Source organism: Globicephala melas, chromosome 2 (assembly GCF_963455315.2).
Source record: "Globicephala melas chromosome 2, mGloMel1.2, whole genome shotgun sequence".
Lineage (NCBI taxonomy): Eukaryota > Metazoa > Chordata > Mammalia > Artiodactyla > Delphinidae > Globicephala > Globicephala melas.
In genome coordinates this window covers 102903122-102930592 of record NC_083315.2, presented here as the reverse complement: position 1 = coordinate 102930592, position 27471 = coordinate 102903122, and the positions used below count along the sequence as shown (strand labels likewise).

Sequence of the window (27471 nt, the reverse complement as noted above, 5' to 3'; positions counted from 1 at the left end):
TGGGGATAATAACTGAAGTTTAAAAAGCAATAACCAGACTTCTCTGGTGGTCCAGTGGGTAAGAATCCGCCTTCCAATACAGGGGTGCAGGTTCGATCCCTGTGCTGCTACTGCAATGAGAAGCCCACGCACCGCAACGAAGAGTAGCCCTGCTTGCCGCAACTAGAGAAAGCCTGTGCACAGCAATGAAGACCCAGTGCAGCCAAAAATAAATACAGAAAAGAAAAGAAAAGAAAAGAGAAGAAACAGCCCTAAAGAAGAGATGCATAAGTTGAGATACTGGGGAAGAGGCAAAGAGCTTCCATTCCCTCTTGGGATGTGTGACCCTCCCAGCATCTGGATGTGATCAGCAACTTATAAGTTCTTGGAACCCTTTTTGGTTAGCGTTTTTTTAATGGAGGCTTCATTACATAGGCATGATTGATTATATAATTGGCCATTCGTGATTGAATTCAATCTCCAGCCCCTCTCCCCTTCCTCGACCTTGAGGAGGAACTGAAAGTTCCAACCTTGGAATCATGTGATAATCATTCCCCTGGCATCTAGCCCCCATCCTTAGGGACTTCCCAGAAGTCACTTCATTAACATAAACTCCAGTGTGGTTGAAAGGAGTTTGTTACAAATAACAAAAGACATTCCTTCTACCTTTATTGCTCTGGAGCTATTTCTGAAACTGGGGACAAAAACAAGTATTATAACAAAAGATGTTCCTATTGCTCTTACCACTTAGGAAATAATGAGGGTTTAAGGAGTTCTGTGTCAGGAACCGAGATGAAGAACAAATGTATATTTCTGGTTATATCACACTGTCATACAAGGAAAGGGGGTTTGGGCCACACTAGGGCCAAAGTTTAAAAGATAGAGCTGTTACATGCAATAGCAGAGAGAAGCAAAAGGAGGGATCTGAAGGAGAAAGTGAAAATACAAGGGAAAAGAATTGGAAAACAGACTCTCATGCAGAGATTTTCTTTAGAGAGTCCTCTTCTTTGGAGGAGTTGTCTTTCTTTTGATAAAGAATGTCATTTCTTACTGTAGAGAGATACATTGTAAAATCATGGCCTTTGTTTATAAGGGGACCTTCCTTGCCCTTCTACTTTCCCATTGTTTTATGATGTTGAGTGTTGAAGGGTAGCAGAATATGCCACCCCAAAATATGCCACCTTAGCATAAGGATTATTTTGAGCTGAAGGCAACTGGGAAGAAGCAGATACAAGGATGGTTCTCTGCCCTCCTCCTATTTGCCTAAAAGCAGGACAGAAAGATGTCTCCCCTCCTCTCTCTACCAGGAAGGACAGAACTCTAGATTCTTGCCAGCCCAGCGAGGGCACCAGAGAAATCTACATAACAAACGTCACTAATTAGCCCTTATTTTTCATTAATGCTTCACATATTTACTTTCTCACAATTTGCTGCCCTAGAAACTCAAAGTTCTTTTTCTCTGTCTTGTTACTTCTCTAAAAATTTATTGCTCTTTTTGTTAAGATGCTATTGTTAAAAACAAAACAGGCTCAAAATGGAGTCACTTACGCTAACTTAATTACAATTTCAGCTCTCCCAGAAATGGAATCTTAAACCAGTCAATCAGGGATTGCCTGATCAGTACTAGTTAGGTAATCTGCCTAATAGACCCCTGCCATCCGCTAAAGGAAAGTGACCTGCCGTAACCAAACCGCTTTTTTGTCTAGTATAATCTAATTGTTCTCTCTCCCTTCTGCCTATAAAAGTCTGTTTAGATAGCTCCTCAGAGTGCCTTTCTATGTGCTGGTTGGATGCTGCCCAACTCATGAACTGTTGAATAAAGCCAATAAAATCTTTAAATTTTATTGAGTTGAATCTTGCTTGTTAACATTATATAAGCCCAAGTTCTAACCACCCTTTTGAGTTACTTGTAACTGAGTGCTCCACTGTGTATGTGCGATGCATATGTTAGGAAAATTATTTGTTTTTCTCTTGTTAATCTGTTTCTTTGTCAGTCTAAATTATGGGCCCAATGAACCTGATTAGAGGGAAACAGTTTTTCTTCCCAGTGTTTTAGTAACAAAACATCTAAGGTCTACTCTGACTGCAGCTTCAACTTATAAATTTGATTTGCCCTCTGAGAGCCATCTGGGTTGAAGTCCCTCCAGTACCCAATATTTTGTATGCCCAAAATATTGGGGCTCTGTGCTTTGCCAGCTTCTAATTATTCAGAAAAATAGGGAAGCAGACATAGTTAATTACCAGGGTTATTGATAGTTGATAAGAGCAAATATATCCTGAACATTTACTCTGTGTCAAGTGCTATGTTAAATGCTTAATGTTAACATTATCTCATTTAATCCCCACAACCTGCCAACTAAAGAAGGTCACTCTCACCATCCAACTCTAAAAGGATTGAGTCATCAGCCACTGTGGTTGCTGACCTTCAGTACACACTGAAAGGAGTTCAGGGCAGAGGTCACTCTATGCTTTGGGAAAACTGGCAGAACAGGTCTTCAGATAGATATTTTCAGGAGAAAATTTTATGAACCCAATTGAGACAGGAGGGACGGGGGCAGGACACAACCTTTAAAAGAATGAAACACAGGGGAATTTCCTGGTGGTCCAGTGCTTAAGACTTGACGCTTTCACTGAAGGGGCCCGGGTTCAATCCCTGGTCAGGCAACTAAGATCCCACAAGCCATGTGGCCTGGCCCCCTCAAAAATAAAGAACGACACAGCCGTAGAGGATAGGACAAATACCGGTTAGAATCAACTAGGCCCAAGATGGGAGGAGATTCGAATTCCAGTAGACCTTGAGCCTCATTATAAGCTCACTGTAATACATGTACGTGCTAAATGACACACCCACCAGCACCGTGACAGTTCTGAGGCTGGCCAAAAAAGGCCAAAAAGTAGGCAGTGGCCCAGTTCCTGGAAATTTCTGCCCCTTCCCCCAAATAGCTGGAATAATCCTCCCACTTGTTAGATTATGAAATTACCCAGCCCATAAAAACTAACGACCTCATACTCTGGGGCCTCTCTCCTGAGATGACCCACATTCTGTCTGTGGAGTGTGTAACTCCCTGAATAAATCTGCTTTCATTCTATTTCAGCTAGCTCTTGAATTCTTTCCTGCAGGAAGCCAAGGACCCTCACTTGGTGGCCCATCCCAGGGACTCTCCCAAGACCTGGGATGTGACCATCTTCTCGTGCCCCATTTTCCTGCAACACAATTTCTTGCATTTTCCCATACTTAGAAAAGCACTAAAATCATTAACTAAGATATTTGTGCCTCATGACTAGCAGTAGCCCTCTACCAAGATGTGTGCTTGATTGCACTTATTCCAAAATCACATACGTGCACTTATCCCAAATCACCTCCCCCCGACCTCTTCAGAGCAGTTCCTCAGAGCTACGTGGACACTGTCTACTGAGCTATAGTTCTCAGTAAGTCCCCAAGTAAAACTGAAACTCACAGTTCTCACGTTGCCCATTTCTACTTAAGTCCCAACAAGCCAGGTATTCTTATTTCCATTTTAAAGAAAAGGAAAATGAGGCTGTCAGACTAACTAACTTGTCCTGGATTAGATAACTAGCAAACAGCAGAAACCCAGGATTATCTGACTCTTGAGCATGTCCACTACTCAGGACATGACTTTTTACATATGTGAAAGTGCTGATTTAAAATATTGAAACCAACATTATGTTAGCAATTTCCCACTGAGAAATCAGTCAAAAAAATGTTTCAATGATTATAGAATCATAAACTGAACACAGAAGACCTCTTCTTGCTGTTTTAAGTAGTCCAGAAAGCTTTAGGTCATTATATTCGTGTTTGACTTTGCAGATCTCAGAAAAGGATACATTCAGTAAGTGAAATTTTCATCTCTTCTGCTTTCCCCCTTTGGGAGTTCCTGTGGAGATGTTATGATAATAGTTGACATGGATGAAAGGCAGACAAAACATACGGAAGAGACTACTGGAAGGAGCCTGGCTGATTTCCCTGAGGAATCCACTCCTAAATGATTAAAAAGCATCAGCCTAGCCTTTAAAGTTTGAAGTTGAATACTGGTGAGGAAGCTACCCTCCTACTTACTGATGAGACAGGGAGAAAGGTTCAACTTGTCAGAGAAACTGATGCTTCTTGCCTTATTATATTGAAATAGGAACTGGTCTGGTTATCCACATTTTTTTTTTTCCCCTCAGCAACATAAAAGAGCTTAGACTGAACTTAAGTTCTCATAATAGTGCAAATCTCCGTGGGTGTGAATATGAATATATCTTTTTAAAGAGATTGTAAATCTTTCTGAGGACATGGATTATTTCTCTTCTTTCTAGAACTAAGCAAGGTTTTGCTCATGACTGATAATCAGTACATTTGTTGATGCTGATTTGGTTCCAGTTTAAACACAAATAAGAAGTGAAAATGAAGGAAGGTTGTCATTTACTTGCTGTTTTAGGAATTTCGCTTCAGTACCTAGGATAGTTCAAAATTATTAATAAGCTGAAAAAGTACCTGGTTTATGTACCACCTGCAGCTGAGAGTGAGATGAACTAGGTCTGGAAGGTCAGATTCATGTTAAATTAAAAGGGCAGCAAAAGCCAGAAACTAAGGTGGATCTTATTTTTCAAAAAAGTTAAAATGCTAAGTATAAATAGTTAATCCCACTTGTTAAAATACAAAACCTCAAACCTTTAGTTTCCTCTGCAAAATAAATTGGAGAGGGTAGGGCTTGAACCAGGCACCAGGCAATGCTCTTGCAGGTCTTTTAGCGCTGACATCCTGGGATAGTACGACGGGTTCAAGATGACAGCTTGGGAGTAGGAGGCTGCTAAACTTGATCATATACTCTATGCACTTTAATGGAGTTTCTCCCCGCCCCTGCCCATCACCAGCTCTTTTACGACTATATCAGATTCCCCTGAGGATACCTACACTCTAGCATAACGAACTATAATTTGGCAAAACGTGGGCCCGAGGAGGCACCCGATAATTGTCTGCTGAATGAATGAACCCCTGCGGGCTTAGGTTCCACTGCGCTTACTCGTAAGCGTCCCCAAGGACCAGATCGCAAATCGAGTCCAGGCCCGGGTTGAGGTCGAGCTCCCCAACCCCGCTCCGTACTTCCCTCCTCCAATAACCAAGTCTAAACTGATGCCTGCTCAGTGACCGGCCGCCGTGGTTCTCACTGCGGGGCAACTTGACTTGCTCTAATGATCTGGGACAGGCATCTGCAGTTAGCGCCCTCAACAGAATTAGGACCGAGCGGGTACTGAACCGGGAAAAGCCAGACATTGCCTTAAAGCAGATCCAAATATTTCATCTTTGAGGACGCTGGTGGACCAAAGAGAACCGCTGTCCGCTGAAAAACCTCTTCCCCTTTCCCTCCCACACTATCTTGTTGCCGGAGCAACTGTGGGCGTCACCAACATGACGGCGGAAATAGCACAAAAAGATACACGTCTCCAGCTCACGGAGAGATCCGTTGCGCAGGCGCATTAGCTTTCTCTGGCTGTAGTTCTCATTGTGTAGATATATTCTGCGTCTGCGCATTACTTGTTTCGTGCCTTGGCCGGCCTATACGCCTGCGCAACGTAGCAAATTGGGGAGGGCGGAGCTGGGCTACAAGCGTTGCGCATGCGCCGACACTACATCCGGTGTGGTCGTCGGTTCCGCTAGGAGTTTGGGGTACGCCGGCCGGAATATCGAGCGTGTAGTCATGTCGGCGTCGGTGTTGTCGGTCATCTCGCGGTTCTTAGAAGAGTACTTGAGCTCCACTCCTCAGCGTCTGAAGTTGTTGGACGCGTACCTCCTCTATATACTGCTGACCGGGGCGCTGCAATTCGGTTATTGTCTCCTCGTGGGGACCTTCCCCTTCAACTCTTTCCTCTCGGGCTTCATCTCCTGTGTGGGGAGTTTTATCCTAGCGGGTAATGAATGATTCTATAAGTGATATTAGTTATAATGTGTTACTTTGATGCGTGCTTTTATTCCCACAGTACTCGTCTCTATATGAGACCACCGCCTCGTGAAGTTGAGAGAGGAACCTGCATTGCCCTTTTTGTGAATGGGGAAATTGAGGTACATTCAGGTTGTCGTGCCTAATACCAAAGAGCCGCCGAGGAGCTGGGATTAAATCTGGAAACACCTTCATGTTGCTGTTCAATCTGGTGATCCACTTCACTTCATATTGGTCCATGGAAAACTCCCAACTTTCACTTAGCTTTAACACAACTTTGAAGTTGGTAAACTTGTAAAATGGAAAAGCCAACTCTGAAGCTGTCATTTCACTATCCTGAACTCAGTTTTCACTCACATAGGTCTATTTTAGCTCTATTATTCTGATTCCCAGCAAATTTGATACCTTGTAGACTGCTATATTTAATGAGAGCTGACTGTCCCCATATATTTTTTGCCAAAATCTGACCTTTCTTGCTCAACAGGGATTCACTGAATACTGAGTCCAGGCTTGGCCCAGGGAGTGTTGGCCAGTACATTTTATAGGTGGCTACCACATGAACTTTTCCAGTCATGGTATCACCTGCTGCATGACTTGGAAAACATGCCAAAATTCCTTTTTTTTTCTTCCATGTGTGATCATCAACAGTCACATTGTAAATTGTATTTTGAATCTCATACAAGGTATGGTAAAAGCTTTGGGGATACACCTGGTATATGTTTCTTGTCCTCAACGAGTTTACAGTGTAATTGGGGCATAGACAAAATACAGCGTCTGGAGACTTCATTTACAGTGGAATCTTAATTACAGCTTAAAGTTAGAAACCTATAGAATGCTTATTACACATTCAAATTGCTAGTTCAGACTCATGCCAGAGATACTCTACCTTCTACTCTGTTTCTCAAGTTAAGATAAGTCTAAGGACTTAAGGACTAGTTCAGTAAGCCTGGCCTGGAGTTGCAGAGTTAGCCTGTACATCTTTGAATTTTGGCTTAGATGACCAAGACCTGGTTCTCTGTAGCAGCATCCTGGTCTACAGGAGTTTATATGTTACCATCATCAGATATACTACCCTCTTTGCTCTAGACCCCTCCTTCCTCCCCTAAAATACTGTTCATGACTAAGAATTTTATTAGCCAGACAGGAGAAGGAATCTTTTAATTTTATTTATTTATTTATTATTTCTTTGGCCACCACGTGGCATGTGGGATCTTAGTTCCCCGACCAGGGATTGAACCCACTCCTCCTGCATTGGAAGCACAGCATCTTAACCACGGGACCACCAGGGAAGTCCCAGGAGAAGGAATCTTGAGAATGTCTGATTTTGTTTTCCAGGTCTGGAAAGAGTAGGAATAGGGCGGGGCCTAAAAGGTGATTTAGAAAAAAAAAGCCTTCTTTGTGCTGAAGTCACCCTGGCTTCATAAGCTTCTAGGGTTAAGAATGACTTCTCAAGGGCTACGTGGAAGAGTGGTTTGCAGAAGAGTGGATGTGGACTGGAGTTGCAGATTATTGGTGTGATAAAAGTCAGAATATTTTTTGAGCAGATAATTTTTCCAGTGCCAAGTCTTTTTTTTTGAGGCTGTTGTGGCTAAAGTTGAATTGGCAGATCCCCTACTCTCCTCAATGAGAAGTTGATGGCCTGTCATTGAAGAGAATGCCTAGTGAAAGGGCAGTTTAATAGTGAGGTCCTTTTGGGGGATTCTGATGTCCGTAGGTGTTGGATAATTGGTAACTGGGTCAGGGAAATGAAAGTTGCTTCAGGAAAAGAAGGGATTCAAGACAATTCAGAGTTGCTGAGGAAGGGTATCGTTTGCATTTCTTTTGACAGACTTGACCTTACTAAAGCCACTGCTGCCATTTGTTAGCTCAGATCCTCAACTGGATACTGTTTTTTAAAAAAATTTTTAGCTGCGTTGGGTCTTTGTTGCGGTGTGTGGGCTTCTCATGGGGGTGGCTTCTCTTGTTGCGGAGCATGGGCTCTAGGTATGTGGGTGTTAGTAGTTGTGGCACACAGGCTCTCTCTCGGTAGTTGTGGCACGTGGGCCTAGTTGCTCCGTGGCATGTGGCATCTTCCCGGACCAGGGCTTGAACCTGTGTCCCCTGCATTGGCAGGCAGATTCTTAACCACTGTGCCACCAGGGAAGCCCTGGATACTGGTTTTAATGGGAAATTTTAAATTTGGAGTTTATCCTTTGTTCTGGTTGTTGGGAAGGGAAGGCTTGTACTTATTTATAGTGCTGAGGTTTCTAACTTCCCCGAGTTGTGTTTCCTATTGGAAGAGAACGGAGGAGGCCAGTTTGGCTGAGAAAGGGAATTGTAGGTGATTACCTTGAAGGATTAGGTAGTGCCGGATGCTAGAGCTTTGAGTGCCAGGCCAAGGAGTTTTATCCTGTAATAGGAATGCATCTAAGGATTAAAAAAAGTTTTTTTTTAAAAAATTATTTATTTATTTATTTATGGCTGTGTTGGGTCTTCATTTCTGTGCGAGGGCTTTCTCTAGTTGTGGCAAGTGGGGGCCACTCATGGCGGTGCGCGGGCCTTTCACTATCGTGGCCTCTCTTGTTGCAGAGCACAGGCTCCAGACGCGCAGGCTCAGTAATTGTGGCTCACGGGGCTAGTTGCTCCGTGGCATGTGGGACCTTCCCAGACCAAGGCTCAAACCCGTGTCCCCTGCATTGGCAGGCAGATTCTCAACCACTGTGCCACCAGGGAAGCCCCGGATTAAAAAAGTTTTTAAAAAAGTTTTAGATTTAAGTAAAGGAGTGACTTAAAATTGGTGTTAATGTGTAGGATGAATTGGAGGGAGAAGTTCTTTAGCCTGGTTCCCTTAATTTCTTTTTTGGCAGTCTGTTCTCTTCCATTCCTTCTGCATGTGTTATGTAGCATATGTTCTTTGGAAATTGATTAGTACATTTTAAACCGATATAGGATACTATCACATTTTTTAAAAAGCCTGGTGTTATTTGGGCCTGATGAAAATGGTCTGTTTTTTTCTGTTCCTCATGACCAGGAACCTTAACCATAGTTTCAAGGAGACAGAGGTAGAAAATTGCCATTGAGAAATCTTTTTTTTCTTTTTTTGGATCAACAGTTTAAAGTATAGTAGGCTTTGAAAGGACTTCAGAGATAAAATATTTTTCTTCTTTCAGACAGATTTTAAACATTCTCAGCAGCTGACTGTTTATCTTGTGGTTAGATCTCTCTAGAGGAGGACATCTGTCCCTTTTTCAGAGTAGCGTGTCAGTGTTGGCAGCCCTTCTAGTTTCCTTTTTTACCTAACTGAAATCCCTCTTTTTGCTCATTTAAAGTGCTATTTTGGAGGGATGAGTGGAAAACAATAAGACTGTCCTTAAAATAAGTCTTTGATCTTGAAATCAGTTTTTAAGTCATTTCACAACTTTGGTCTATTCTGTTTTCTAATCTATATGAAATATTTACGGATTAAAAAAAGTAGTTTTGTTCCCCCTAGTTTACAGATCCAAAAACAGTTTGAATCTGAAAGGCAAGGAGGCCTAATTCAGAGTGTTTTCTATCTCATGGGAGATCTTGGGCTGTGTGGACTGGGGTCCAGCATTTCTTTGGAAATTATCTATTAGATTTCTGGGCCCATAACTCATCCAGGAGATTGGAAGTTTGCCAGCCTTATGCCTGACAGTTCTGTTTCTAAACCTCTTTCATATCCATTGCTACCTCTTCATCCTTTGTCACTCAGGCTCTCAATATCTCTTATCTGGACTACTGTAATCTTCCTTATTGATCTCCCACACTCTCATCTCTCTCCCTCCAGTCCATCTTCCACTATGTTTGCAGGCTTTATTTGACTTGCAAATCTGATTGTGCTACTCCCCACATAAAATTTGTCTGTACCCAAAGAGAAATTTAAAAAAAATTTAATGGCATAGAGGGTCTTTGATAATCCGGTCCCAGCCACATCTCCAGCTTCATCTCGTCTCCACCTCCTCTGTACTTTATATTCCAGCATTATTGAGTTACTTGTTATTCCCTGAACATGCCGAGATGTCTTAAGCTATTTTACCTTTGTTTGACTGCCCAGAAAATTCCTTCACTTCTCAGCCATCTCAGCTCAAGTGCTGCTTCCGTTTGAACCCTTCCCTGGCTCTTCAGATTTAGATCTTTCTCCTGTATTCCTATTTCACTACACTGTAGTGGTGTAGTGCTCTTTTCATCTCTGCATCCTCAGTGCTTAACACTGTATGTTAAATTGTGAGCATGCCTATAATAAGTTAAGGAATATTGAGCTATTATGTGCCAGGTTCCCTGCCAGGGTACTGAGGATTTAACTGTGGAACACGCAGACATGATCTCTACTCCCATAGAGTTTATAATCTAGTGGGAGATGCTGACAAGTAAACCTGGATATAGTGCTGTGATGGAGAAGTATTGGTGAGAATAGGAACACAAGTAGGCACTCAACCCTGCCCAGTGGTCCTATAATACTTTCCTGATATGTTTGCTTTTCCAAAATATGCTTCATATTTTCTCTCTTCACTTTCATCTATATTTTCTCTTTTCCTTTATTCTCAGTTGATGATCTTACTTTATTTATTTATTTTTTGCTAAAGAAATCCTTTCATCTTCCTACCAAGGAATCATAGCAACCCACCTACACATGGACCCCCTACTCTTTGACTTATTTCCTGTAATGGTGGATGATATATCCCTTTCCTATCAGAGGTCAGCTTCTTCACTTGTGCAGAGGATCCAGCCTTCTCTTGCTCACTCAGGGACTCAGCTTCTGTAATCATCCCTCCATTCTGCATCATTAATTTCTCTCTAGTGGATCATTCCCATCATACATACATGCTCTAATATCATCCAATTAAAAAAATTAATTTGACTTTAGATACCCCTTCAGCTACTATTCCATGCCTTTCTGCTCCATCATCACAGAATTCCTTGAAAGAATAGTTGTCTAGTTGCTGTTTCTGCTTTCTCACTGTCCATTCATTCCTTAACCTACTCTTGGTGGTCTGTCCCCACCACTACAGTGAAACTGCTCTTGCCATCTTGCCAGATCTAATGGCCACGTACCTCACCTTGCCTGAATGCTCAGCAACATTTAGCACTTAACATAGTTGGCTGCTTCCTTCTGAGTGAGTGAAGTACTTTCTTCTCAAAGCTTTTGCAACGCTACACTCTCCTGCTTGTTCCTTCTCACCTCATTGGTTTTTCCTTCCTATGGTTTGTGCTAGGTGCTTTTTGGTCTGAGGGCATGGTTCTAGACCTCTTCTCTGTATTTCTTTCCCATAGGTGAATTTAAATAATGTCTATATAACTACAACCACCACATTTATATTTTCAGTTTTGACCTATTCCCTGAATTCCAAATTAGTAAGTCCAGTTGCCTACTTGACATCTTCACTTGATGTCTAACACACAACTCCAGATTGAACCTTCCGGCCTAGCCATTTGCCTCTTCGCTGGTCAATACATGGTGTCAACTTTGGTTAAGTTGTTGAAACCACACATTTAGAAGGTTTTTTTTTTTTTTTTTTGGCTGCTTGGCCCGTGGGATCCTAGTTCCCCGACCAGGGATTGAATGGAACCCGGACCCTCGGCAGTGAAAGCTCAGAGTCCTAACCACTGGGCTAGCAGGGAATTCCCTAGAAGGTTTTCTTGATTCCTTGATTTCTCTTATCTCCCACATCCATTACATCAGCAAGCCCTGTCTTCCCCAAAATACAGCCTGTATCTCTTGACTTCTGTCCCTTTTGACTACCATTACCTGAGCTCTTTGGCTCCTGCATGACTCTTCGGCTTCTTGAACTTTGCAGACCATTCTCCGCATTGCAGTTCTACCATCCTTAAAAATTTTAGATCAGATTATTTTACTCATCTGCTCAAAACTTTGAAATATTGCTCCATTGTACTTACAACTACATCCAGACTCTTTACTGAAGCTTACAAAGCCCCACTGATTTGGCCCTTATCTCCCTCTTGCCCTTGATCCCTACATTCTGGTCAGTCCGACCAAGATTGTTCTTGCTATCTGGAATGCTCTGCCCCTAGATCTTTGCATGGTTGGCTCCTGTCTTTCAAATTTTGGTCTTAAATAACACCTTCTTAGAGAAGCCTTCTGTGACCACCAAATAAGAAATAGCTTCCCAGTCACTCTTTTATTACCTTGCTTTGCTTCATAGCGCATATCACTACCTCATATTTCCTTGTTTAGTTGTTTTCTCATTTATTATGCTTCTCTCCATTAGAGTGTAAGTTCCCTGGGAGCCAGACTCTTGTCTTTCTTGTTCTGTGCCATAGTCCTAGCACCTGGGACAGTGCATGGCGCATAGTAGATGCTCAGTAAATATTTTGCTGACTAAGTGACTATTTAAGGAGATAAATTAGAACTGCTAAAATGGAGCAAGCTGCCTTAGGAGGTAGTACATTTCCATCTTTGGAAGTGCTCAGGAAGGACTGAAGGATCTTTTGTGGAGGAGCTTTTTGAACAGGTGTTCTTTGCCTTTTTTGAGAATTACAAACCGTCCAGAGCCTGTGTTACTGATAGAGGCGGCATATCCCTGCATCTGAGGGATTTGCTGCCTCTGTCAGTAACACAGGCTCTGGATGGTTTGTAATTCTGCACCTGGGGATTACTTACCAGATTCTGGATATGGTGAGTATACTTTGGAACTATTCTCAGCTGATTCATGCAGCCTCCCCTGGCATGCCCACATCCGCCACCTCTTGGGTATTTTGTGCATTAGATGGGGTGTTGGTCTTTAGGACCTTCAGGGTCCTTTGCATCTCTGTGCGATTCTGATTCTTATGTTGTCATTGAAGCAACTTGGGTTACTATGATTATGATAATGATAACACATCAATTCATTTCTTTGTGTACCTTAATGGGGAGCTTCTCTTTCCTTTTGTCCCCTCATATTTCTCGAAGCACTACTCTACTCCCATCTTCCACCCCAGTAGCCCCTGTTAATCGTGTTTGGTATCTCTTTCTCCAGATTTTTTCCTAGATTCCAACTAAAATAAATGAGAAAATAGTTTGTGTGTGTGTGTGTGTGTGTGTGTGTGTATGCAGTTTAAGAGAAATCTGAAAGGGAATAATATTTTTGGCTTTTTTTCACTTAATATATCTTAGACATCTTTACTGTCAACGTCTAGCAAATTAATCTCATTCTTTTGAATAATTACATGGGATTTTATTGCATGTCTGTAGTGTAATTTACTTAAGTAATCCCCTTGATGTCATTTGGACTGTTTTCACTTTTTTTTTTTTCAACTTTACGAACATGCTGTTAGAATGCCTTTGTTCTCTAAGATAAATTCTTTACTCAAAAGACATTTAAAATATAATAGATGTTGCCATTGCTCTCCCAAATGGGTGAACCAAGCTATACTCACCACAGTGGGATTTTAACTGGTCGCCCTTGCTTCAGCAGTGTCCTTCATATTTTGAAGGGTTCAGGTGCCTGAAAAGATCCGGGGTTTTTCCACAGTGTTTGCATGTTTAAGCATAATGAAGACTCTGTTGCCATGGCGATGGACTCTGGAGAAGTAGTCTTTTTAAAAAAATTTATTTATTTATTTATTTATTTTTGGCAACATTGGTTTTTCGTTGTTGTGTGTGGGCTTTCTCTAGTTGTGGTGAGCAGGGGCTACTCTTCATTGTGGTGCGCGGGCTTCTCATTGCGGTGGCTTCTCTTGTTGCAGAGCACGGGCTTTAGGTGTACGGGCTTCAGTAGTTGTAGCATGCGGGCTCAGTAGTTGTGGCTTGCGGGCTCTAGAGCACAGGCTCAGTAGTTGTGGTGCACGAGCTTAGTTGCTCCACGGCATGTGGGATCTTCCTGGACCGGGGCTTGAACCCATGTCCCCTGCATTGGCAGGCGGATTCTTAACCACTGTGCCACCCGGGAAGCCCAGTCTGGTAGTTCTCTGACCTTTGGGTTAGATCTCAGTCTGTTGCCTTTTCTTGGTTGGTGATGGAATGGATGCTAGCCTGAAGCAAATTTGGGTTAAGTAGTGTAATCATTTGTTACAGGTATAAAGATATTTTGGAAAAGTGTATTCCTAGAGCTTTCTTTTCATGTCAAATGGTGACTGTGGCTATGGTGTCAGGTTGGAATCTTCAAGGGTACAGAGTGTGGTAGTGGAGAGTTCTCTGTCAAAGTCATGTAACTTAGATCTCTTGCCTTTTTTGAGACAAGCAGCTTCTAGAACTTCGAGATCAAAGATTATCTACAATTGTGAGGTCCTCATGGATAAGCACCTCTGCTGTCTAATATACACATTCTGTTGGAAATAATTCACAATTTTATAACTTTTGGTCATTCAGCCTAGCCCCTTTGTTACTGCCTCAACTACATCCTGATCTAGGTATAATTATAAACTTAATTCAGGAGATAAGAGAGTTCTAAAGATTTTTTGGTTTTATATCAATATCTTTTTTTTCTCAGTAAGCCTTTGGTTTTTAGCCTAACTCTGAGAAGTTGTATTGTTCCCTTAAACAATTAACAGCATAAAATTTGTGTACAACTTGATGAACTTTTAAATTCACCCTTTTAGCCACCACCAGATTAGGATATAGAACATTATCAGTACCCTAGAGGCCTCTCTTCCTGCCTTCCAAGTCGTCTCCTGTGAACGATAAAAAACCACTGTCCTGATTTGTATTACTGTAGATTGGTTTTGGCCAATTTTAAGCTTTATATAAGTAGAATCATAAAGCATGTATTTTTTGGCGTCTGGATTGTGTTGCTCATCGTGATATTTGCTGAATTCATCCATGTTGTGAAGTTCTTTTTCATTGCTATATGGTATTCTATTGTATGCATATGCTATAATTTACCCATTTTACTGTTGTGTTTTTTTTTTTGGCTTGTGGGATCTCAGTTCCCCAACCAGGGATTGAACCCGGGCCCCTGTCAGTGAAAGCACTGAGTCCTAATGACTGGACCACCAGGGAATTCTCCCCATTTTACTGTTGATAGACATCAGATTGCTTCCAGTTGGGGGCCACCATGGGTATCATTCCTGTACGTGCCTTTTGATGGACTTATGTGTCATTTCTGCTGGAACAGAATTGTTGGGTCAGAGGGTATGTGTGTGTGCATTAGTCATACTTGTTTCATACTTCTTGATATTCACTTTTGTGTTTTTCTTCTTGTATAGTTTGTCTGAGAATACAGATCAACCCACAAAACAAAGCGGATTTCCAAGGCATCTCTCCGGAGCGAGCCTTTGCTGATTTTCTCTTTGCCAGCACCATCCTGCACCTTGTTGTCATGAACTTCGTTGGCTGAATCATTCCCATTTACTTAATTGAGGCGTAGGAGACTGGAAGAATGTAAGTGATGATCTTAATGCTTGTCACATAGTGTTGGTTTTAGAAACAGAAATCGGAGGGGCTGGTTTTGATCATGGTTGTCAGAGTTCCCATACTGTTGATAAGATGTTTGCAGAGTTTTCCATATTGGTCTGCAAAGTATGTGGTAATATCCTCGTGATTCATCAGTGCTGCTGCTCTTGGTCGTTGCCTTCTCTTCTCACTGTTCTGCAAAGCATTAAGATAACAGAAAATGAGAGTTTGCTTGTAGCTAATACATTAATTTCTGCACCAATAACTCCATGAAAATAACTCTGAGATCTTGGAAGAGACATAAATTGTAGGTTTTGCTTTTAGATTTGCTCTATAATCTTTTTTTCTGATTTTGATCTCAGATGAGTTCAAATGCTGGGCCATTGTCCCCATAGTACCTAGTATAGTGCTTACACCTGATAGACATCCAGCATATGCCGAATGACTGACGATGGCTGCTTGCTTATATATGTGCTACGTTAAAAATTAATGGGAGGGCTTCCCTGGTGGCGCAGTGGTTGAGAGTCCGTCTGCCGATGCAGGGGACACGGGTTCGTGCCTCGGTCTGGGAGTATCCCACATGCTGCGGAGCAGCTGGGCCCGTGAGCCATGGCCGCTGAGCCTGCGCGTCCGGAGCCTGTGCTCCGCAATGGGAGAGGCCACAGCAGTGAGAGGCCTGCGTACCACAAAAAAAAAAAAAAAATTAATGGGCAAATTGGATTAGCTTGGGAGAACACTTTAACATATAGGATGAGATGCCATGTGGTCATTTGCCAGTTTTCTTTTTTTAGCAATAGAGCTCTTTTTTTTTTAAGTAAACTCATAGAATCTCAGCAGTGGAGCCGAGTTGTTCTGATTGACAGAAGTTGAAAAGTCCTCTTTGCTTGGGCTCTCCTTGTGTGATATGCTCTCCCCTCCATCCTTCCCTCCTAAGCAGAATCCTAAAAGCTCTGAGAAGTACTTGACTCTCTCTCTCTCTCTCTCTCTCTCTCTCTCTCTGTCTTTGTCTCTCTCTATGTATGTGTGTGTGTGTGTATCTATATCTATATATTTATATATTTTTTTTTGGCTGTGCTGCACGGCATGGGAGTTCCCTGACCAAGGATGGAACCCATGTCCCCTGCCTTGGAAGTGCGGAGTCTTACCCACTGGACCGCCAGGGAAGTCCCTTGACTCTATCTTAAAACTTACTTTATATATGAGAAAACAGAGGTCCAGAACAATCCAGTAGCTTTCCCTGGCCACATAGCTAAGTGGAAGCAGTGTAGTGCTTTAGTCCAGTGGTGCTCTTGGCCTAGTGCTCTTTCAGTATCCCGTGTTGCTCACTGATGAATGAATGCACTCTATTCTTTGCCTTTCTCCTACAAAATTAAATGTTGCTATTACTGGGGTAGAGAAACAAGAACCTTAGGAAACTGACCCTCTTTGGGGGAAGGATATCCCAGGGCCAACCTCCTTCTATCACAACTTGGAAAGCTATCGTTTTTGTACTAATCAGAAATCTAACATAACAGTTAGAGCAATCATGGACAAAGTGAATGCAATAATGTGACAAGGACTTTACTTCAGTTTCTAGCAGTTACTTAATATATTACATAAATCCTTTCCATAGATATTGTCTCAAAAACAGTACTGTTAGTTCAGGTAAGGTTTAATTTTGGCAGTGGTAAGTTGACAGAGGTGGTTTATATCAGTGAAAGAGGTTGTGAACCACTTCTTTCTACTATCTTAATACAGTTGAACTTTTTGGAGGCCCAATCAGGACTTGAGTTGTTCCCCCATGTGCTAGTCAATGCCTTGATCCTGGGAACACAAAGAAAAGTAAAATGTGGCTGCCTTCAAGCAGTGAACAGTCTAGAAGGGGAAAAGGGCATGTAAACACAGCAGTTAGAGCCACACGAAAGAGCTGAACAAAGTGCTGTGGCGGTCCGGAGAACTGGGCCTCCGTGCCATCTGGGAGCAGAGGCCGCAGACAGGGCGCCTGACCAATGACAGCTTCTTGAGTACAGCTAGAAAATTCACCCACCAGCATTGACCTGCGAACATCCTGAGTAACCCTTGGGCTCTGATAGTAACCTTGCTGGAAAGGTCATAAGTCTTCTGATTGCCCTACTCTAAATTTCTAGTTACTTTTTCTAGATGAGTCACGTTGTATGCTTTAACAAGGGGACAGAGCAAGCAGTTCAAGGATGTTTGTTCTCTAGGATCAGGGAGATACCAAATCATGAAAAATAATTTCCTAGGGCTGTCGTGATTGGAGGAGGACTCTGCAGCAGAGAGGCTAGTATTTCAAAATCATGACAAAAACAGAGACAAAAAAGCAAGCTCAGCAGAAAGTGCGTACTGCAGACCCTATTAACGATCTAGGGCCACCTGTTCAGCTGGGAATTATGGGCCCAAGGTATAGCACAATCTTCCAATCCCAGAGTGCAGTGTTAAATCATTCTATAGAGAGTATATTCGTAGTGAAATCCTTCTGTGTGGGACTCCCCAGGGGTTTTTTCAGAGATCATTTGTGAAATGATCACAGTTTGACATATACTGTACTGTCCTGCCCTCAATTTTCAAATATACATTTATTTGCCCTTTTTCTGTGCTTCTAACTTAGTTCTATGTGCAGTGTGCTAAAACACTTTTAAAATGGTTTTCGAGTGAGTTTTCAATATTTATATCAACTCAGAAGGTAGAACAAAACAGATTGAATATTCTCCATATTTGACAAGTATGTTGAGAGTTGGGTATAAAAAGAATAAACATCTGTAGCTTACTGCTCTGGTGTGAATTTGGGGGTGACATTTAAAACCAGCAGCTACTATGAAAAAGCATATCAAAAGAAAATGGCACTGAGTTAAAGAAATTCATTCCAGGAGAAGTAAGGAAGTTAACAGATAGTGAGTGCTCGCGTGGGCCAGGCTTTAAGTCTTATTTTATTTTCGAAACAACCTTATGAAGATAGGCTTGGTAATTCCACTTACAGGTGAGAAACTGAGGTTCAAAGAACCTTGCTGGAAATCTTTTAAGTCTAATAATCCAGTCTGATGTCAAAAAAAATTTTTAATATCTATTTTTGGTTAAAGTTGCTTATTATAAAGTATTTGACAATTGCAGAGTTAAAGAAATGTGTTTAAAAAGTTACCACAGGGACTTCCCTGGCAGTCCAGTGGTTAGGGCTTTGCCTTCCACTGCAGGGGGTGCTGGTTCGATCCCTGGTCAGGGAGCTAGGATCCCACATGCCTCGCAGCCAAAGAACCAAAATGTAAAACAGAAACAATATTGTAACAAATTCAGTAAAGACTTTAAAAATGGTCCACATCAAAAAAAAAAAAAAAGTTACCACAGTTATTTTTATTACCGTCCTTTCCTTTATTACTTAACTTTCTTTGCTTGTATGACAATTTAAAAAATACAGAAAAGTACAGAGAAGAATATAACAAACACCGCCGTGTATCCACCACCTGGAATGAACAGGTTTTGAACAAATTAAGCATTGTAGGTTGAGCTGAAGTTCCTTTGAATCCCTCCAGTCCCCATTCCTTCCCTCTGCTGTAAGACTTGACCGTCTTCATAGCAGTTTTGTTCAGCTAGGACTATTGTAAAACCTACATCTGTTAACACAGCCTTTTCCAAACTTCAGACTTTTGCGGCCTCCTGAAAACATGTCCAGAGATGGCAGCGTGAGAAACCTGTGGTAAAAGTTAGCTGTTCAGTTGGCAGCACTGGTATAAGTGGCTATGCCAGTGGTCAAGAATAGACTCATAGGGGTTTTCCTGGTGGCGCAGTGGTTAAGAGTCTGCCTGCCAATGCAGGGGACACTGGTTTGAGCCCTGGTCCGGGAAGATCCCACATGCCACGGAGCAGCTAAGCCCGTGCACCACAACTACTGAGCCTGCACTCTAGAGCCTGCGAGCCACAACTACTGAAGCCCGTGCACCACAACTACTGAAGCCCGCACGCCTTCTCTTGCTCCGTAGCAAGAGAAGCCACCACAATGAGAAGCCCGCGCACTGCAACGAAGAGTAGCCCCTGCTCGCCGCAACTAGAGAAAGCTCATGTGTAGTAATGAAGACCCAACATAGCCAAAAATAATAAATAAATAAAATAATAAGAAAAGAGAATAGACTTATAATGTTTTTTAGATTATCATAAAAATGAAAATGCAAATAGATAACTAATAAGAACCTACTGTATAAAAACAATAAAATAAAATTCAAAAAAAAAAGAAAATGCAGGACTTCCCTGGTGGCGCAGTGGTTAAGAATCTGCCTGCCAAGGCAGGGGACATGGGTTCGAGCCCTGGTCCGGGAAGATCCCACATGCCGCGGAGCAACTAAGCCCGTGCGCCACAAGTACTGAGCCTGTGCTCTAGAGCCCGTGAGCCACAGCTCCTGAAGCCCTTGCGCCTAGAGCTGGTGCTCTGCAACAAGAGAAGCCACCGCAACGAGAAGCCCACGCACTGCAATGAGAAGCCCACGCACTGCAATGAGAAGCCCACGCACTGCAACGAAGGGTAGCCCCTGCTTGCCGCAATTAAAGAAAGCCTGTGCGCAGCAAAGACCTAACGCAGTCAAAACTAAAATTTATTAAAAAAAAAAATGAAAATGCAAAAGTGAAAAATGCTCCTAGTGAGCTTCTGAGTTGGGAGAATCCATGCACACCTAAAGTGATCAGTGTTTGGCACTTAGGTGGCAGTAATCTATTTTGAATGAATGCATTATATAGAAGTTCAGTAGGTTTGAATATTTAAAGATTTACATACTATCTGTAAATATTTCCTGTTTTGTTTTTCCATGTCTCCTTGTGAAATTCTTTTCAGAAAATGTCAGCCTATCTCAGGTGTTCTGAAGGGAAATGAAGAAAAGAGGGACTTAGCTACATTGGGTCACAGCTTGGGAAGGAAAGTTCCTGATGACTGGGCCCTGGATCAGAGGGAGAAGTGAACAGGGCTTCGACAAGGGGCAGACCTGAGCTTGGAAGTATGCTTAGCCTGAGGGCGATTGTTTGCCACCAGGTTGTGCTGAAACCTTGTTAGTGTTGCTTTGTTTTTATGGTGGAGGCTGTTTTCCCACAGGTCTTTAAAAATTCATAGAGTTTAATCCCGGCTGGAGCGAGGGCGCTACAGGGCTGGGCAGAACATAACTGACAAACAGTACTATTTACAAACAAGCAGTCGCCAGTTGGCTTTTTGAATTCATCAGTAAAGTACTGTAGTAATATAGAAAGTTACCTCTGGAAGGGGATCTAAATGTTATTTCTTAGGCGCTACTGCCACCCAGTGGCATGTACATTTCATTGCTGAGAGAAGGTACTACAAAGCCCAAGAGAAGCTGAGTTTGGGGGAAGAAACCACAGATACCTTTGTGATAAAACCAAGTTTCTTTCCAGTCACAGGAGGGCAGCAGAGGTCCAAGCGGGCCTAGGTGTTGGGTGGGCCTTGCTTTACATTCTGGCCAGAGGTGGGCGGTGTCAGGCACAAAAGGGCATGCAACCTTTGTCACCTAGGGAAGACCAAGTGCACAGTGACCCAGAGATTGACCATTTATTTCCTTTTCTGATCTGTCAGTTTGAGAGCTCCCTTTCCGGTTTCTTGTAGACCTGTTTTTGCTCTCAGCATGACCTCCTGCTGGCAGTCATCTTTAATTTTTTTTTGGGTGGGGGGTTAGTTTCCATTTCATTTTCTCTGACATTTCACCTTATATTGAATTAGGTTTAGCCACTAGATAAGTTCTCAAAAAGGGAACTACTCTAAATTTGTAGAAAGTATTTTGAGTTGGCATAATCTTTTCTCAACCCCCTTGTTTTTCCTGGTTGGAGGGTGAGATTCTTTACTTATTCTTAAAACTTTGAATCTGCTTATTATATTTACAAAAAACCCAAATAATTGATGATTCTTGAATTGATGATTGTGCTCTATTTGGTATTTGGTTCATTTAAAACCACCAAAAAAAAAAAAAAGAGAGAAAAAGAATAAAAGAGAATATCAAGTAGATTTGTGTTTTTTAAAAAAATTTGGCCAAGCTTTGCGTTTTGCGGGTTCCTAGTTCCCTGACCAGGGATGGAACCTGGGCCCCGACAGTGAAAGTGCTGAGTTCTAACCACTGGACCGCCAGGGAATTCCCATAGATTTGTATTTATGAAGTTCATTCCCTGCCTTAGTTTCTCTAGCCTTGCAGCTCAGATGATTCTGACTGCAAGTCATCCTGCCCCCAGGTTGCATAAGACCCTCTTCTTGGGGCCCTCATGGTCCACTGTGCATGCCCCTAACGCTGCACTTACCACATGGTTATGAAACCATTCATTTTCCTGTCTCTCCCACTGGACTGTTCAATTCCCAGAGGGTGGGGACCTCAGAGCTTAGCACAGGGCTAAGGGTCACAATGCATGTTTGTTGAATGAGTGTATGAACGAGTAAATCATTTTCAGCTGCAACAAAATGCTGTATAAAATAGCTGTATCATTAGTGATGTGGATGCTAAGACACGAGGAAAGTGCTGGGGAAGAAAGATGCCGAGGGAACAATTCACACGAGGGACGGTGGGACGGTGGAGTGGGGCACGAGCGTGAGGCTAGAAGTTGGAAGACCTGTGTTGTAGACTTTGCTGTGTTGTTAACTAGTTGAATGGAGAAATAAGCTTGTCGTTGAGCCCTAATTTCCCTGTGTGCATAGGGAGGGGATTGGCCTGGATGGTCATTAGAGTCTCTTGCAGCTGTTAAAGCCTCTGATTAATAGTATTCATGATAGTCCCATTGTGTTTGAGGAGGATAATGCTGTTTGTGTGGATCCTCAGTTGAGCTTTGCTTTTTTTTCTTTTTCTTGCTTTTTACCTTCAATTGTTGCTTTTTATCCATATTACTAGGTTTTCATCATCCATCAAAAGTGCGATTGTCTGTAACAAAATGCATGGTGTTTGTATAAGGCCTTTTACAAAATTAGACAACATTTATCAAATGTTTTACAGTTATCACATAACCAGGCTTGCAGGACTCACACTCCACATGCACTTAAAAAAAAAAAGTTATTTATTTATTTATTTATGGCTGCGTTGGGTTTTCGTTGCTGTGCACATGCTTTCTCCAGTTGTGGCGAGCGGGGGCTACTCTTCGTTGCGGTGCATGGGCTTCAGTAGTTGTGGCTTGCGGGCTCTAGAATGCAGGCTTGGTAGTTGTGGTGCATGTGCTTAGTTGCTCGGCAGCATGTGGGATCTTCCCGGACCAGGGCTTGAACCCGTGTCCCCTGCATTGGCAGGCGGACTCTTAACCACTGTGCCACCAGGGAAGTCCCCACATACACTTTTACACACATCAACCCACGTCATCCTCACGGCCCACCCTGTGATGGAGGCAGACAAATAGTAGTGTTCCCGTTCTGTACATGAGGTAATTAAAGCTTGGTGAAATTTAAGTTGACTTGTCCAGGGCCTGGAACTAATAAGTGACTGAGTGGGAACTCGATAACAGATACTTTAACTTCACACTTTTGTATTCTTTCCTCTCTATTATGTTCAAAGACTTTTGGATGATGAATATATACATTTTATTAGAAGGTTTCCAGTAACAGTATTAAGCTTGCTTCTCTTTTTTAAATGGGAAAAACTTAGGAGAGGTTGATAAGAAAGGATGAAGACAAGCTATCTAAAATGTTTCTGCAAAGTTGGTCATCTTTAGTATGATCTGGAAGAAGTGGAGGAGAATGCAGATCAGGAGACCCGACTTATTCCAGAGAGGGTGACCCTGGGCCGGCACTGTCCAGTAGCACTTTGCATTGTGCTAATCTAAGTCTGCACTGGCAAATACGGTAGCTACTAGCCACATGTAGTTATTGAACATTTGAAATGTGGCTAAGTGAGGCACTGAATTTTTCATTTTATTTAATTTTAACTCAGCTTAAATAGTCACCTGTGGCGTGGTGTTGGACAGCACAGCTCTGGACAAATCTGTCAAACTCTCAGGTGATGGTTTCCTCATCTGTAAGACTGAGAGGATTGGACGAGCTGATCTCTACAGCTCCTTTCATTTTCAGATCCGTGCTTTCTGAAATTGTAGTGATTCACATTGAGCTCTGAACCTAGAGTTTCTGCAGAATGGTCTTTGATTCACATTTTCTCTAATTTCAGTTTTAATTGGGTGACCAGGATCTAGGATGAGACGGATTTGAAGGAAAATCAGTATTTGAGCATATCTGCTCAGTGCTGGCGTCTGAATAGAGATGGTGCTGGGGAAGCAGATTCCAAACAGAAATGACCCTGTCTGGCATCATCTTTTGTGTCTCTACAGAGAGTAATTCTTTTTAACAGTTCTTTGTGTTGTGCCTTGCTTTCTCTTAAGATGATGAGAACAGGCTGATCGAATGGTGCTGTTTTTCCTGCTTGTGTGAATAGACTGAAGAAGTCATGCTCTCAGTAGGTGTCTTCCACTTTGCATGTCTTGGTATCAGGGGAGGAAATTTTATTTGTCAGTTTCCTGAAACCTTTATCCTCTGGTTAACAGTTGAAATCATTCTTCTGAGCTGGTGAATAGTCCAATTTTGTTGAGCTAATATTTCAAAGACTCCTAGAACCTCTGCTTTTAGAGTACTGTCTGGTAGATATATTTTTGCCTTAAAAGAAAGGAGCAGGTCTATGTAAATAGGAATTTTCTGAAAACCATTGTCAAAGAGATTTACTCTCATGAGTCATTTTTTGCCTTTTAGTTGGACCAATCCCAGTGTCTTAGATTAAGATGTTTTATTGTCATAGGATCTCAAAACTTGACTTTTGTACTGAATGAGGATTTCTTTTATAATTCTCATTGTGTCAGGCTCTTCACTGAAGTGGCCCTGTGCTCTATTCCTCTCTCACCTTGGCCGTTGGAACTGATGTGTTGTATTAGTTCATAGTCTGTTGTCAGAGTTTGCTTTAAGACATTTGATGGAGTGAATAGGTTAGTTTTAATAGGTCTGTTTGTTCTTATTTGGCACTGTGATCACTTTTGCTCCCTGTTTTTGCTCTTTGTTTTACATATTTCTCATAATTCCACTGATGCAGGAATGTTCTGCAATTATGTAGCATTTCTCTTTCATTGTTAGTGGAATAAAAGCAATCTGGCTAGAAGTCTAAGATCTTTCCTCTAAACTCTGATGCTAGAATCTCCAGGTCACCTGAACCAATGCACAAAGTAAGGTGGTGCCCTTTCACCTACTGGTGTAGCCCAGCTCTTCTGAAACATAGTGTTTCCCAACCTTTCTCATCTTCACACGTAGAAGATGACAATATTTTTATGGCACACTGCAGGAAAATGGGCTGCTTGTGGCTGGGGACATTGGGGCCCCTAGGGCCAAGGGGTCACCTTCTGGCCACACCGTGTCGGAGCTGCTCTAGGTGGGCAGCCCTCCTAGAGGTGTGAGAAGGGAAGTCTGTGTTTACAGGGCAGGGCTGGGCTCCACCTCACAGCTTACAGTCAGTCCCATCTGACTCTGGCAGCTGTGTGGCCTCTTCTCATGGGGTTACTCTCCACCTCCTTCTTGCCAAAAATAATCTTCCTGTTAAATGAAAACAAAATTATTCCTGCTGTTTTGGTCCTTCGTTAAATCTGAGATTGGGAATCTTTCTCTGCTTTCTTTCGAATTCTTCCTTCTTCCTTCTTCCCCTCCCCCTCCCCCACCCCCCAAACGGAAAGTTAGTGCTTTGTAAGCTTTCTAAATCCAGAAAAGCTCTTTAGGCTAAGTTGCAATCCTCTCACCACAAAGAGGGTTTGTGGATCAGAGAGGTCAGAGTGACTTACGTAAAGTCGTACAGCTAATTAATTGCAGAGGTGGCGTTAGAACCCACGGCTACAGTTCCAAGTCAGTTATGCCTTCCGTGTGCTTGGAATTCAGATTTGAGCATTAATTTCTATGGATCCCTCTATAAAATGTTCAGTGAAAAAATTTGCTTTATTCTGGTTGTTCTAACCTGGCTTAAATACTGTCCAGAATTTGGGACCCCCATAACTGCCTTTGTCTTCACGGGTTTAGAATTTAGATAGAAGAATTCGAGACCCTGTCTGTAGCATATCACAAAACATTTTTAGAAACCTTGAGTATCTCTTCTTACCTTTCTGCTTCTTTCTTAAAGGTTCACTCTTTGGTTTCCCCTGGATAAGAAGAGCTCTTGAGATGGCACTTTGCTGGACACACGGATTTCCTTCAGATTTATGCTTGCTACCGACTGATTTGGGATGCGGTTGGAGAGCCCAGAGAGTTCCCAGGCTTCCGTGTCAGAACAACTTTGTAATGAGCATTTATTAGCATAGCCTCTGCCTTCCATGAAGTGTAACCTTTTTGCCTTCCAAATTAAAAAGCTCCATGCCACTCCTTCCTCTGCCTCTGGCTCTGTTTTTTGTTTTTCTTCTTTATTGGTATGAAAGTCCTTTTCTCCCTTCAGTCCTGTGTGCAGAGCTCTTTAGGAGTTGATAACTTGCAACTGTGAATCTACCTCCGTGTTTTCATTAAGTGTATTTGAAGTTAATGACAAAAGGCAGGGCTGACAACCCTGGGAAACCACAGTCCTTTGTCTTTTCCCTGGAGCCGGTAATCCCTTACTAATACTTCAATTGTTGCCGTTGGTTCCGCTCTTATGACACAATGCTTCCTGGAACTGCATCATTAAGCACTTTGTGAGAAAAGTGTGTGCTTCCCCATTTATATCTGTTTCAACGTGATTTAGTGGTGAAAAGGGAAATTATGTATCTCTTAGACTGTGTAAGAAGAGTGCCAAAAGTGGGATTTGTATATATGCTTATTTATAGGAGACACTACTTTCCAAACCACCTTCACAAATGTCCTCTCATTTTGTTCTTACCATTATCTCAGGGGTTCCAATCCGCATTAGATAGATGAAGAAATTGAAGCTCTGATTTGTAACTTGCTTAAGATCAGAGTCCGTGACACACTTGGGTGGAGCAATAGGTCTGCTGGCTGAAGTCTAGACATATTTATATGTATTGTGGTAGCAGCCCTGTTTCCATCTTGGGTGCTATATACAGGAAATAAGCTATGTTGAGGATTCCACTATTTAAATTTAGCTGACTGCTGAGATGGTGAGTTGTGCTCTAGAGGTTTCCCAACCTGGCTGCACATTAGAATCACTTGGGGAACTTAAAAACGAAATCTCAATGCCCAGGGCACACCCCAGACCAATTAAATACAAATCTCTGGGGGTGGCATCTGCACTTCGTACCACTACCCGGGAGATTCTAACGTGCAGCCAAATTGGAGAAGTGCTGCTCTGGGTTCTTGCTATGCAAAACGTAGCCTGTTGACCAGCAGGATTGACATAACCTAGGAGCTTATTTGAAAAAGAGACTCTCAAGCCCACCCCAGACCCTCCTGAAGCAGAATCTTTGTTTTAACGTGGTCAGCAGGTGATTCACGTTCATATTAAAGTTTGAGAAGCACCCATCCAGAGCAGAGGTTCTCAAATTTTGGTGTATCTCACAATTACCTGGGAACTTGGTAATGAACTTGGGCCTCTGTGTTTCTTAGCTCTCCATGTAACTCTGATATACACTAAAGTTTGTGAATAGCTCTAGATTAGGAGTCGGTAAGCTTTTTCTTAAATGAGAAATGGCCTGGCAGAGTTCCAGTAAAACTTTATTCACAAAAGCAAGCTGTTGGTGCTTGGGCCATGGTTTGCCATTTGGAGGGATGCTAGTTCACTAAACTATGACTGAGTAATTGAATATTCTTTAAAACTTTTATGTACCCATTTTCTCAGCCATAAAAAGAAACGAAATTGAGTTATTTGTAGTGAGGTGGATGGACCTAGAGTCTCATACAGAGGGAAGTAGGTCAGAAAGAGAAAACCAAATACCGCTTGTTAACATATATATATGGAATCTAAAAAAAAAAAAAAAAAGTCATGAAGAACCTAGGGGCAAGATGGGAATAAAGATGCAGACCTACTGGAGAATGGACTTGAGGATAAGGGGAGGGGGAAGGGTAAGCTGGGACAAAGTGAGAGAGTGGCATGGACATATATACACTACCAAACGTAAAATAGATAGTTAGTGGGAAGCAGCCACATAGCACAGGGAGATCAGCTCCGTGCTTTGTGACCACCTAGAGGGGTGGGATAGGGAGGGTGGGAGGGAGGGAGACTCAAGAGGGAAGAGATATGGGGACATATGTATAACTGATTCACTTTTTATAAAGCAGAAACTAACACACCATTGTAAAGCAGTTATACTCTAATAAAGATGTAAATAAAA

The 27471-nt window shown here is 42.3% G+C and overlaps 1 protein-coding gene across 1 annotated transcript; it reads left to right on the top strand.

Annotated features, from left to right (window-relative positions):
- Window positions 1-5604: 5604 nt before the first annotated feature.
- Window positions 5605-25579, top strand: DAD1 (defender against cell death 1). Its single transcript, XM_030854498.3, has 3 exons — window positions 5605-5892; window positions 15063-15237; window positions 25338-25579. The coding sequence occupies exons 1-2, from the start codon at window positions 5682-5684 to the stop codon at window positions 15191-15193; spliced, it is 342 nt and encodes a 113-aa protein (XP_030710358.1). The 5' UTR covers window positions 5605-5681; the 3' UTR covers window positions 15194-15237; window positions 25338-25579.
- The last annotated feature ends 1892 nt before the right edge of the window (window positions 25580-27471 follow it).

Excerpts from the sequence above, each read along its gene's own strand:
- DAD1 (XM_030854498.3), top strand. The coding sequence starts at position 5,682 with ATGTCGGCGTCGGTGTTGTCGGTCATCTCGCGGTTCTTAGAAGAGTAC. Across the intron at positions 5,893-15,062 it reads GGGGAGTTTTATCCTAGCGG|TTTGTCTGAGAATACAGATC; the intron begins GTAATGAATGAT and ends CTTCTTGTATAG.